The sequence below is a fragment of the Petromyzon marinus genome, unplaced genomic scaffold, assembly GCF_048934315.1.
Source record: "Petromyzon marinus isolate PM22_M1 ecotype Great Lakes invasive population unplaced genomic scaffold, UKy_Petmar_22M1.pri1.0 PM_G_Scaffold_15, whole genome shotgun sequence".
NCBI classification, from domain to species: Eukaryota; Metazoa; Chordata; class Hyperoartia; order Petromyzontiformes; family Petromyzontidae; genus Petromyzon; species Petromyzon marinus.
The window spans coordinates 3,050,077-3,063,164 of NW_027422706.1; the positions used below are offsets into that span (position 1 = coordinate 3,050,077).

General features: G+C 52.0%; 1 protein-coding gene across 1 annotated transcript in view; it reads left to right on the forward strand.

Annotated features, from left to right (window-relative positions):
• The window catches only part of LOC142905345 (3'-5' RNA helicase YTHDC2-like), a 56,512-nt gene that overhangs the window by 24,713 nt on the left and 18,711 nt on the right, over positions 1-13,088 (forward strand). The window contains exons 12-18 of the mRNA XM_076060084.1: positions 1,975-2,153; positions 3,187-3,283; positions 4,368-4,455; positions 8,125-8,205; positions 9,322-9,404; positions 10,227-10,332; positions 12,376-12,495. Coding sequence (XP_075916199.1) covers positions 1,975-2,153; positions 3,187-3,283; positions 4,368-4,455; positions 8,125-8,205; positions 9,322-9,404; positions 10,227-10,332; positions 12,376-12,495 — 754 coding nt within the window. The remainder of the gene's footprint in view (positions 1-1,974; positions 2,154-3,186; positions 3,284-4,367; positions 4,456-8,124; positions 8,206-9,321; positions 9,405-10,226; positions 10,333-12,375; positions 12,496-13,088) is intronic.

Genomic DNA, 13,088 nt, shown 5'->3' on the forward strand with positions numbered 1-13,088 from the left:
GATGCAACAATCTAACCCCGGAGACAAGTCTCTCACAACTTCACGATGCAACAATCTAACCCTGAGACAAGTCTCTCACAACCTCAAGATGCAACAATCTACCCCGAGGACAAGTCTCTCACAACCTCACGATGCAACATTCTACCCCGAGGACAAGTCTCTCAGAACCAAACGATGCAACAATCTGCCCCGGAGACAAGTCTCTCACAACCTCACGATGCAACAATCTACCCCAGAGACAAGTCTCTCACAACCTCACGATGCAACAATCTAACCCCAGAGACAAGTCTCTCACAACCTCACGATGCAACAATCTACCCCGGAGACAAGTCTCTCACAACCTCACGATGCAACAATCTACCCCAGAGACAAGTCTCTCAGAACCTCACGATGCAACAATCTAACCCCGGAGACAAGTCTCTCACAACCTCACGATGCAACAATCTACCCCAGAGACAAGTTTCTCACAACCTCACGATGCAACATTCTACCCCAGAGACAAGTCTCTCACAACCTCTCGATGCAACAATCTACCCCAGAGACAAGTCTCTCACAACCTCACGATGCAACAATCTACCCCGGACACAAGTGTCTCACAACCTCACGATGCAACAATCTACCCCAGAGACAAGTCTCTCACAACCTCACGATGCAACATTCTACCCCAGAGACAAGTCTTTCACAACGTCATGATGCAACAATCTACCCCTGAGACAAGTCTCTCACAACCTCACGATGCAACAATCTACCACAGAGACAAGTCTCTCACAACCTCACGATGCAACATTCTACCCCTGAGACAAGTCTCTCACAACCTCACGATGCAACATTCTACCCCAGAGACAAGTCTTTCACAACGTCATGATGCAACAATCTACCCCTGAGACAAGTCTCTCACAACCTCACGATGCAACAATCTACCACAGAGACAAGTCTCTCACAACCTCACGATGCAACATTCTACCCCTGAGACAAGTCTCTCACAACCTCACGATGCAACATTTTACCCCTGAGACAAGTCTCTCACAACCTCACGATGCAACATTCTACCGCGGAGACAAGTCTCTCACAACCTCACGATGCAACATTTTACCCCGGAGACAAATCTCTCACAACCTCACGATGCAACATTCTACCCCGAAGACAAGTCTCTCACAACCTCACGATGCAACATTTTACCCCGGAGACAAATCCACGCGACCACGGGGAGAACGTGTAGACTCCAAATATACAACGCGTCACGGTCGGGATTTACCTGGCACTTGCACAAGGGCTAATTTTCACCACACTGTCGCCATGTCAGATGTTCCGTCCGGCACTGAAAATCAATGTTAGAAATAGTTTTTATCGTTAAAAAGGTTTACACGAGTTTGAGACGTGATTTGACTACTTTTTTAATGAGTGGGCTTCGGCAGGATGAAGATGAGAACACGACCGGCCAAGACACACATTCACCGTGGAGATTAAATCAGTAATTTGCAGGTGCCTGGATAGATTCTTGCATTGCAGGACCATGAGGGATGGTGACAGCTTGGGATGTCCCTGATCCAGCTGTAGATCGATCATGGCTTATTATTAATATGTGGCCAACGCTCTTAAACCTCTTTCACTGCCTCTGTCCACCCAGCAGTGTGAGGCGCCACGGTGGCTAGGAGATGTTAACTACCTCGCCTGATATACAGGAGGTCGTGGATTCAATCCTGACCCTGACACCTGCTGTATATGCTCTCCCCGTGGTCACCTGGATTTTTCTCCGGGTCCTTCGGTGTTTCCCTCCACATTTTTAGAAGCACGCGTGTTAGAGTGTTCGTCTGCTGTACATTTCCATGTGATAAGCCGCTTCGTTGAGCTATCATTTGTGGCCGGGTCGCTATCGAAAAAGAGCAATGTAGCTCAGTGGGCCTTGCCTGGTAAAATACAAAAAATACTTTTAGTTGAATTCACCACCCTGTTTTTTCTCGCCCGGTCTCCCAGGGCTTCGGTAGGCGAGCCCGGGCCTGACCAGAGCAAGCTGGCGAACGCCAGCACCGAGCTTAGCCCCGAGTGCCGTGAGCTGCTCGGCGTCTACCACCACACCTTGGACGACGACGACAAGGTGGACCTCGATCTCATCCTGCACCTCCTCAACCAGATCTGCCAGAGCCCCAGCGATGGTGGGTGCCATCCACCGCGCCCCGGCCGGACGACGGCGGCGATGGTGATGGTGGTGGTGATGATGGTGGTGGTGATGGTGGTGGTGGTGATGGTGGTGGTGATGGTGGTGGTGATGGTGGTGGTGGTGGTGGTGACGGTGGTGACTGTGGTGATGGTGATGGTGATGATGGTGGTGGTGGTGGTGGTGATGATGGTGGTGGTGATGGTGGTGGTGATGATGGTGGTGATGGTGATGGTGATGATGGTGGTGGTGATGGTGGTGATGATGGTGGTGGTGGTGATGATGGTGGTGGTGATGGTGGTGGTGATGATGGTGGTGGTGATGATGGTGGTGATGGTGACGGTGGTGACAGTGGTGATGATGATGATGGCGGCGGCGATGATGATGATGATGGTGGTGGCGGTGATCGTTATTATTATGATGGGAATGATTTGCTGTTGACACAACTGCCCTCCATCACGCTGCGAGCGTCTCGGAGCGATTTGCGCTTTTCACTGGTGACATCTCAACAAGACTTTTGAAAGGGCAACCCCCCCCCCACCAGTGGCAGCTGTCCCTGTGCGCCACGAGGTGACACGGCACCTGGCCTGTAAGCGGGGCATTAGTCTGGCCAACAAGAGGCAATGATCACCGCTTTGTATAATCCCAGAGAAGCAATTTGCAAGGGTGTTTTTAAAGTCTACAAATAATCATCATAACACCGGCATGCAGTTGGAGAACATCTCTGCTGTATAGCTGGAGAAAGGAAGTGCTGTGGTTCCCCAGGCAGCGGCGGATCCAAGCCAGCACTTGGATCAATTCATGTTCACGTGTTATGAAGAAGAGCTGTTGCCCGAAACGTCGCCTATTTCATGTTTGATGGCCACGTACTGAATAGACTTTTCAAGAGTAATCACGCCTTCAAATGACAGACAGACAGAGAGAACTTGTGCATTGACTCTTTCAACCTCAGCTGATAGAGCTTTAAACAAATACCGTTGAGCTCTTTGCTGATGTTTGTTGTTGGTGCTGCTGGTGCTGCTGTTGTTCAGGAGCTGTGCTGATTTTTCTGCCGGGCTACGATGAGATCATCGCGCTGCGGGACCTCATTCTCTGGGACGACAAAAGATTTGCGTGGCAGAGCCACAAGTGAGTACGCTTTACCCACCTTCCCGACTCTGATGGGTGGCCTGCCGCTGCGGACGTGCGTGCGTACGCATCTGGGAGGAGGTACGGGCTCGTGTCCTACATACAGCTCGGCGGCGTTTTTTGGCCCTGTTAGCCGCCCGCCTGCACGCATGGCCATTGGCGCTCGTACCGTGTGTACGAGGGGCCCTTGACGACGGCGATCGTCATCATCGTCGTTTTCTGACTGTGAGCGCCTTGTGAAGGTTGCCACCTCGCACGCGGAAACATTTCTCTCAACTCTCTCGGCGACCGCGAGACCCTTCTTCCGTTCAGCTCCGTCCGTGATATTTTACCGAAGAACTCTGCTCGAGAACGCTCCTAGTTGCGTCCCATTGGTCAGATTGCTCGTGGACATTTTTTTTTTATCATCGAGGCAAAGGACGGGGCCCGTCGCGTCTCACTGCGACGCGCGTAGTACACACCGTCAACGTCAACTAAACCGGTTGTGAAAAGCAAGAGGGTAGAAAGTTGGGGAGCAGTCCCGCTGCCCCAAACCAGACTGGTCCCCACTGAAAGGGGTAAATTGTTCACTTGATTCGCTGCCTTGACCCGGCTTCTTGCATTTGCAAATTGCGCGTATTACGAAATAAGACGGAGCGGGTAGGAGGGTGCGACGTTCACCTCCCTGGCCTCGTGAATGCAGGAGGTCGTGGGTTCGATGCCGACCTTGTGACCCCTGCTGCGTATTTGGAGTCTGCGTGTGTCTCTTTCTTCCGCGTGGTCGCGTGGAATTTTCTCCGGGGTCCTCCGGTTTTTCCCTCCGCGTTTAAAATCACCGTCACGCGTTCGGAGCATTTGGCCGCAGCGTGTTCCCGCGCGATAAGCCACTTTGCCGAGCTGCCCTTTGCTTTTAAGTAAGAGCTGCATAAGCTCAGTGGGCCTTGCCTGGTGAAATAAAAAAAATAGTTTAGTTTAGACGTCGCCCAGCAGCTCACCGCTCGTTTGCAGAGGTTCACGTTTTGGGAATCCAGCGGCCCGCCCCGCTTGAGCCGCTACTCGTCGGCCGCCGGTCGGCGCTAAAGAGCTCTGTCGCTTGTTGTGGCAGGTACCACGTGTTCACCCTCCACTCCAACATGCAGACGTGTGACCAGAGGAGAGTTCTCAGGAGCGTGCCGCCGGGAACCCGCAAAATTGTGCGTATTTTATAATGTTGTCTCCTCTTCTAGCCTTGGTCGCTCCCATGTTGGTCCACCGGGGTGGGAGCAGGACGGCGGTAACGCGCGTGCCTCACAGCGAGAAGAGCCTGGGTTCGACTCCCGACTCAACCCCCCGTCGTGCATTGGGTTTCCTCCGGGTTGTCGGAGGCTTTTCTCCCGTAGCAAAAACAACAAAAAAACTTGCACACCAAACTCTTTGGTTCTATTCGGTAAAGCCACGTTAAAAAAAACAACAACAAAAAATAATAAAAAATTCACGACGTTTCGGCCCACAACACAAGTGGCCTTCATCAGGTGAAGGGAGCAGACTGTCTAGAGGTCAGCGGTGTCCTCTAGACAGTCTGCTCCCTTCACCTGATGAGGGCCACTTGTGTTGTGGCCCGAAACGTCGTGAATTTTTATTTTTATTTTTTGTTGTTGTTTTTTAACGCGACTTTACCGAATAGAACCAAAGAGTATGGATCCTTGCAGTCACGAAAGCTTTAAATCTAGAATCGATAACCTGCACACCGTGTTACCGGTATTGGGCAAACATCCAAACGCTTGCAACAAAAATTAACCTTGCGAACGATTCAGTTGGAATTGCGCACAGCGGCGGCGGCGACATCGCGCCCCTACTGCAGAAACGCTCACGAACGACAGTGGAGAAAGCCAGCGAGGCCTTTCCAGGGTAAAGCAGCGTAAATAATAATAATAACACATTGAGCTCGAATGTTCAAAGTCTGTTCAAAGTTTGTTGAACTGATTTGTTTTATTTGCGTGCGTGCAGTTGGGGTAGATTCATTAACTCACAGACTGCTTAATTTTGGAATGAAGAACGCGAAGCAACATCGCCGCTTAACTTGTATAGACAAATTTCCGTTTTTCGGTACGCCCCAGCGTACACCTTGAGCCACAAGTGGACAGCTGCCACCGGGGGGGGGGTCCCTTGGCTACATCTCAGCAGGACTTTGGAACGATTGAGATGAAATGCGATGTCGGCCGCTGTGAGTTGCTGAGGCTTCTAAGCAATGCCCTGTACGTGCAAATCCATGAAGTCTTCGTCAGAATAACCGAGTCACCTGACTCCTGACTTCTTAAGCAGGTGTTAGACCGCATCCATTATTTTTCATCTCCCCTCCTCTTTTCCGAACATAGATGGACTCGTCCATCTGAAGAAACTTGTCAAATCGCTCTCCGTGGTGCTAACGTTAAAAAATACGCCACTTTTTTCAAATTTTCTTGTTGTGGTTTTCACACCTGATGATGATTGCTTGTGTTGCAGTCGAAACGTCGTGAGAATTTTATCGTTTTATATTTTTATTATTCAATTGTTTCCCTTCTACATTACTTTACCGAAAGAACCAAGAATATGAATCCCTGCAGTCACGGAAGCTTTAAATCAAAATGTAGGTGTCATGGATGTTGAACTTCTTTCACGCCATACGTAGCAACCGCACTAATTGGACAACATGCGTTTGTAAAAAAAAAAACGAGAATTAAATTTAGATTTAAAACAACAGATACTGTGTATAACAACAGTTTGGTTAAAATGATAGTTTTTCATTACGGGCGGTCCTCGACCTACAAACATCCGCACTTAGGAACACCCCACATTGACGAATATCCGCACTTACGAACACCCGCACTTACGAACCGCATTCCGTGAAACATAAATGTTTCTAACATCGACTTCGAAACGTGAACTCGTGCTTGCAAACTGAACCACGGGACCATTTTGTTCGGCGGTGCGGCGATCCTGTCTAGATTTAGAAGATTGTTTTCACGGTGATGAACGTGTGCGTGTGTGTGCGTGTGTGTGTGTGTGTGCGTGTGTGTGCGTGTGTGTGTGTTTGTGCGTGTGCGTGTGTATGTGTGTGTGTATGTGTGTGTGTGTATGTGTGTGTATGTGTGTGTATGTATGTGTGTGTGTGTGCGTGTGTGTATGTGTGTATGTGTGTGTATGTGTGTATGTGTGTATGTGCGTGTGTGTATGTGTGTGTGTATGTGTGTGTATGTGTGTGTATGTGTGTGTATGTGTATGTGTGTGTGTATGTGTCTGCTTTATTGACCTGGTCAAGGCCTATGATACCATCAGTAGGCCTGGGCTCTGGGTCGTTCTTCGTGCTTTTGGAGTACCTGACCCTCTGCTCACGATCATTAAGGACCTTCATGATGGTGAGCGGGCCCGGGTAAAACTACGTGGCCGGGAGTCAGAGCCATTCCCTGTACACCTTGGGGTGCGACAGGGATGTCCTCTGGCTCCCACATTATTTAACATCTATTTTGACCACGTAGTTCGTGAAGCCTTCAATAGCTGTACCGGGGGAATCTCCATATGGTACAGATATAATGGGAGGCTAATCGATGCCCGGGTGCGGTCAAGGGATGGCTCCCTATTGCTCAACCACGTTATGTATGCTGATGACTTGGTAATAGCTGCTCAGTCAGAGGAGGAGTTGGAGACGCTGCTGCTGAGACTGGAGCGTGCCACTAAGAGGTGGGGCCTTACCATCAGCCCCACCAAAACTAAGCACCTGCCTGGGTATTTTGTACCATCGGACACTCCACCCCCACAACTCCCAATCGGTGATGGGGCAGTTGTGGAGAGAGTGGAGAGTTTCCCATACCTGGGCAGTGTGCTTATGACTGGCTCCAGTTTAACAGCTGAGGTCTCACTCCGAATCAGTCGAGCGGCAATATCTTTTCATCGGCTGCGTAACGCTGTGTGGAAGCTACCTGGTCTGTCGCTCCGCACTAAGCTTCAGGTCTTCTCGGCCACGGTCATTCCCTCCCTTCTCTACGCTTGCGAAACGTGGACCCCCCTAATGGAACATCTTCGCCGGTTAGAAACATTTAGGCTGGCCTGCCTACGTTCCATCCTGGGTTTAACCAGACTGGATTGTGTGAGGAGCTCACAAATCCTTGAAAGATCTGGGCAGGGTCCCATCGGTGAGCTCCTCCGGCAGGCAAGGCTGCGATGGCTGGGTCATGTAGCCCGCATGCCCAGCCACCGCATGCCGAAACAGCTTTTGTTTGGCCGGATTGAGGGGGCTAAGCGGGCGCGGCACGGGCTAGAGAAGAGATGGAGTGATGTGGTACAGGAGGACGTGGAGCTGAGTGGACTTGCCGATGACTGGTACCAGCGGTGTCAAGATCGGCCTCTGTGGAGGAGGCTCGTGAAGGATGCTACTGGGCAGTTGGAGGCAGTCGCCCTCCAACAACAACGGAGGGCGGAGGAGCGACGCTCACAACAGCGAGCGGAGCGCCGGGTGGCTAAAGCACAGCAGGTTGGCACAGTAGGGGGCACAGGTGGTGCATCAGCCAGTCATCTCAGTCAGTCGACCCGTGGCACCTGGGTCTGCCCCGTGACCTCCTGCCAGCGGGCGTTCGACACTTCACGTGGCCTCAGGGTGCACATAGCCTGGCACAAGCGTCGTGGTGACGTCACCGCCACTTAGTGGCGAATGGCGGTTGTTGTTGTTGTTGTTGTGTATGTGTGTGTGTATGTGTGTGTGTGTATGTGTGTGTATGTGTGTGTATGTGTGTGTGTATGTGTGTGTGTATGTGTGTGTGTGTATGTGTGTGTGCGTGCGGGCTGGAGGCGGTCACAGCTCGCTCCGTCCCTTTTCATTTTCTGTTTTAACCCCCAAACCCCGTCGCAAGATCCTGTCGACGAATATAGCGGAGGGCGGCATCGCGTTGAACGACGTGGTGTTCGTGATCGACTCGGGGAAAGTGAAGGAGGTGCTGACACACGCGTGCAGAGAGCGCGTGCACGCACACACACGCGCACACACGCGCGCATCAGCGACGGAACGCTCTTCCTCGAGATATCAGGGATCCCTGAATCTGTGTACATTTTTTTAGATGCCCCTCAAGACCTATTTATACGCTTCCGCTTATTACATTTTTTGTTCATTTAGCTAATTATTTTAAAAAATGTATTTATAATATTCTGTTCATGCTGAGTGTCTGCTGCTGCTGCTGCTGCATCTTGTACAGCAGCAGCCTCAACATTTTTGGCACCAGGGACCGGTTTCGTGGAAGACAATTTTTTTTCACTTGGGGGGCGGTCACGCTGCCGTGCGCCGGCTAGCCCATTCGCCGCTAGCAGCAAGAGGTTCACGGTTCGAATCTGGCAGGCGCCACCCTGGCTATCGCCGCGAATGTTTTAACGATCCGATACGTTTCCACTGCGCGTGCGTCTGCTTCGGTGGAATGTTAAAGACCCCGTGACGTCATTCGAGATGAGTAGGCCATTGTGTACCGGCTTCACCGGCCATTTTTTTAATATCACCCCCCCCCTCCTCCTCCTCCCAGCCAGTGCAGATTATTACTCAATTGGGTTCATAATAAGGTTTTTTGGATTTAAATTTCGATTTAAAGCTTTCGTGACTGCAATGATTCATCTTCTTTGGTTCTTTCGGTAAAGTCACCACCACGTAGAATGAGAATAAAATAATAAATTGATAAAATAAAATAACACAATAATAATATTCTAACACGACGTTTCGGCCACAACACAAGCGGCCTTCATCAGGTGAAGGGGACGAGACTGTCTGGTAGGAAGTCTGATTTTTTCCGATATAACAAGGAAATAATATTGGTCGCGAAAGCCCACGTGTTAAACTACTCAAATTGGGGTAGCAATATCGTCCCACCCCCCCCCCCCCACCCCCCCCTATTGCGAATACTTAGCAGGACCCTCCTGAGACAAAGAGTTTTTTGAGACTGGGTGGCGATTCCCCCCCGGGTGAACAAGCAAAATAATAAATGATGGCTATAATTTTCGGAGAGATAAGCGGGGGTGGTAATGTTTTGCCGCTGGTTGGGTGACCGTGCGTCCGTCCTGCCCTGCAGAAATCGTACGACGCGCTCGCCTCGGCCACCATGCTCAAGACGGTCTGGATTTCCCAGGCCAGCAGCCTCCAGAGGAGCGGCAGGTATGGGTTTTCACGGGCGTGCATCAACACTGTTGGCACCTCCGATTAGCGAGAGAATGTCAACTATACACACGTACATAAATGCATCGTCTCTCGACGTCATCTCATCTGGTACAAGGTGACTCGTCACCGAGTGGGCTGTCGGTAGCTCCCAACACGACCGTTTGCATAGTTCCCCGGCTGTAAGCGCGTCGGGGCAAAAGAGATGATGGGAGCGTGAATTCTGTAGCGAAAAAGTGCAAGGGGAGAAGCAAAGTGGGTGAGCGTTGTTAGTGAGGTGAGTGGGTGAGTGAGTGAGTGAATGCATCGTAGTGTCGGGGTTTAGCACTACGCTGCGCTACGAACCCGGCCACCCTGGTTCGATTCCCGCTCGCGGTCAACCGCGGCGACGGTCATCTAAACCGTTCCTGCGCCGGGCGTGGCGTCGGCCACCCGCCTCCCCCTGAGCCGCAATGCCGGGCCCTTCGTAGGTGCCCGCTAGCGGCGCTTGTTCCCGCGGTCTGTAAAAGGCCGTACGGGGGGGGGCAGGATGTTTACATTTCTGTCACGAGGACACGACACGCCACGAACCGAGCGACCTGGGGTTTTTCATCGCCGTGCTTTGCGACTCAGTTGGGGAATCTTCGTGTTGGCGTGACCTGCTGCGCTCGCGAGCGGTGGGACACGGCGGCGTCGACAGAGACGGAGGCACCGGTCCCGTGGGACGCGTCCACGGCGCGATTTGTGGAAGAAACGACAACGAGTGCCTGGGATATAAACACACACGCGGGGGGAATTCTCTCTCTCTCTCTCGTCTTCTTTGCGTTTTTTGTGTCGGGGCAGGGCTGGGAGGTGTCGCCCCGGCATCTGCTTCCACCTGTTCAGCAAGGTGCGCTTCCGGAACATGCCGGAGTTCCAGGCCCCCGAGCTGCTTCGAGAGCCGCTGCAGGTACGGACGACGCGGGCCAACGGGCAGCCAGAAGGCGCGCGAGGGTAAGAGCGCGTTCCAGACGGCGCGGCGAGTCGCAGACCACCAACAAATACTCGCCCGGCGCAACTGATGAATACGAAGCGCTCGCAGCGCTCACAGCGAACACCCCCGGGGAGGGGGGGTGAGGGGGGCGCCGTCGCGTGCCGTCGAGGGCCTTCAGGCTGACGTTGGCCCCCGTTCTGAAGAGATTTTTCGACGATCCTCACGAAGCCACGGCCGGTGGACACCGTCAGCGGTGTGACGCTCTGGCTCACTGTGCCTCTCTTCAGTATCCCAGGGATAGACGTTCATCATCGTCAATATTCATCATCGTCAATATTTATTATCATCATCGCCATCTTCATCATCGCCAATATTTATCATCATCGCCATCTTCATCATCGCCAATATTTATCATCGCCATCTTCATCATCGCCAATATTTATCATCGCCATCTTCATCATCGCCAATATTTATCATCATCGCCAATATTTATCATCATCGCCAATATTTATCATCATCGCCAATATTTATCATCATCGCCATCTTCATCATCGCCAATATTTATTATCATCATCGCCATCTTCATCATCGCCAATATTTATCATCATCGCCATCTTCATAATCGCCAATATTTATCATCATCGCCATCTTCATCATCGCCAATATTTATAATCATCGCCATCTTCATCATCGCCAATATTTATCATCATCGCCAACTTCATCGTCGCCAACTTCATCATCGTCATCAGCAGAATCATAGCCCCTGACCAAGAGTGCCCCGGAATGCGCCACGTCTTGTGACGCGTGTGACGTGAGTGTAGGAAACGGCTTGCGTTGTGTACGGTGGGTGATGATCCATCATGAATGGTTCAGGTCGACACGTGAGCACAACAGCGACGCGTTGTCGTACAACCCCTCCAGCCAGCAAGGTTTTGTCACGTCAACAAAACGCGCCAATCAGTTTACTACTTCGGCACCACCGGCAGTGTTGGAGAGTGAATCCGCAACAATTACGATTTCAGCAGTACAACGTTTTGCCGGCAATTACGTCCCCGCATCATCGGGCAATTTTGCCGGAATAGATTTTTCCAGAATATAAAACATTCTCCTGCGGAGGGAGCTGGTAGGAACCTGTTGCGTTGCTCGGTCAATAGCCAGGGTCAACGGCGGCTCCGTGGTGTAGACCGCAAATATGTAGTGTTGTAAAGACGAGTAAACTTCTCAGGAGGCACACTCTGTTTATTGTAACTGTTCCTTACACAATCCTTAACACACACAGAGGGATATTCTGTCCCCTCACCCGATACCCTAGGGAGGTACAGCCTCCTAGCTTGGCGGGACTCGCACGTCTACCGCTAACCTCCTAGCTTGGCGGGACTTGCACGTCTACCGCTAACCTCCTTGATACCTAAGGAGGTACAGCCTCCGGACTTGGTGGGACTCACACGTCTACCGCTATCCTAGCCTAGAGTCCTCCGGCTTGGACCTAGGGGAGGCTATCTGACCCACCGCTGGCCCCGGTGGGTCCTGACCGCCGGGTATGGCGAGCCTTAGCCCTCAAAAGGGCTGGAAGGCTGGTCCAGGGTCCTGGCCTCTTGTTGCTGTGACAGCTCTCTCGCTGGTTCAGCTGTTCCACTGCTGGATTGTTTTTTTTCGCTTGCTGTGTTGCGATTGAAACATCGTGATGTTTTACCAAAAAAACCAAACACTGTGGATTCCTGCAGTCACGAAAGCCTCAAATCGAGAATCATTAATTCGTTTATTCATTTGAGATTTTTTTTCTTGGTAATCGGGTTTTCATTTTCTTGGTAGTGGCTGTAATAAGCGATTCGGTCCTCATAAATAACTAATGTGTAGCGTCATAGGATACTGTTGTTGTTGTTATTATTATTACAACGCTTTTAAAGAATAGAAAAAGAGGATCAACGGGAGGGGGGGTGCCATCACGGTGATATTTATTTTGGGGGGGGGGGATCACCTGCACCACCTCTGCCGCTGCCGCTGCCGCTGCCGCTGCAGGAACTGTGCCTGCACACCAAGCTGCTGGCGCCGGCCTGCATGCCGGTCGCCGAGTTCCTGGCCAAGGCTCCGGATCCCCCGCCCAATCTCATCGTCCGCAACGCCCTGCAGATCCTCAAGGTGCGGTGCGGTGGTGTGCGTGCGTGTGCGTGCGCGTGTGTGCGCGTGCGTGTGTGCGTGTGTGTGTGCGTGTGTGTGTGCGCGCATGTGTGTGTGCGTGTGTGTGCGCGTGTGTGTGTGCGTGTGTGTGTGTGTGCGCGCGTGTGTGTGTGCGTGTGTGTGTGCGTGCGTGGAAATTCACGTGGCCTGACCCAAAAACCAATTGAGTCGCAACAATATACGTACGAAGGAGAAAAACAAAAACCCCGGGTCGCTGGGTTCGTAACGCAAAGCGAGCTCACGGCACAGAGACAAATATCCCCCACGTAGCCTTGTCAGACGTTTCGGGGGCAAGGTGCCGGTAGCAAGCGTGCACGAAGGCCGGCGCCGCACGCACCGGGGGTGGGTGGGTTGCCAGCACCGCAGCCGGCCATCATCTCTGTCTCCCCGAGTGGTAATGTTTACACACACCGCACCTGGTGGTACTCATTAAAGGCAGGCCATTTTAGGATCGGTTCAGATAATTGTCGGCGGCGTTGGCCTCGAGCGGGAATCAAAACTCGACGATGACCGCCGTTCGCCGCCGAGCGGCGGCGACATCACCGCGGCGCTCG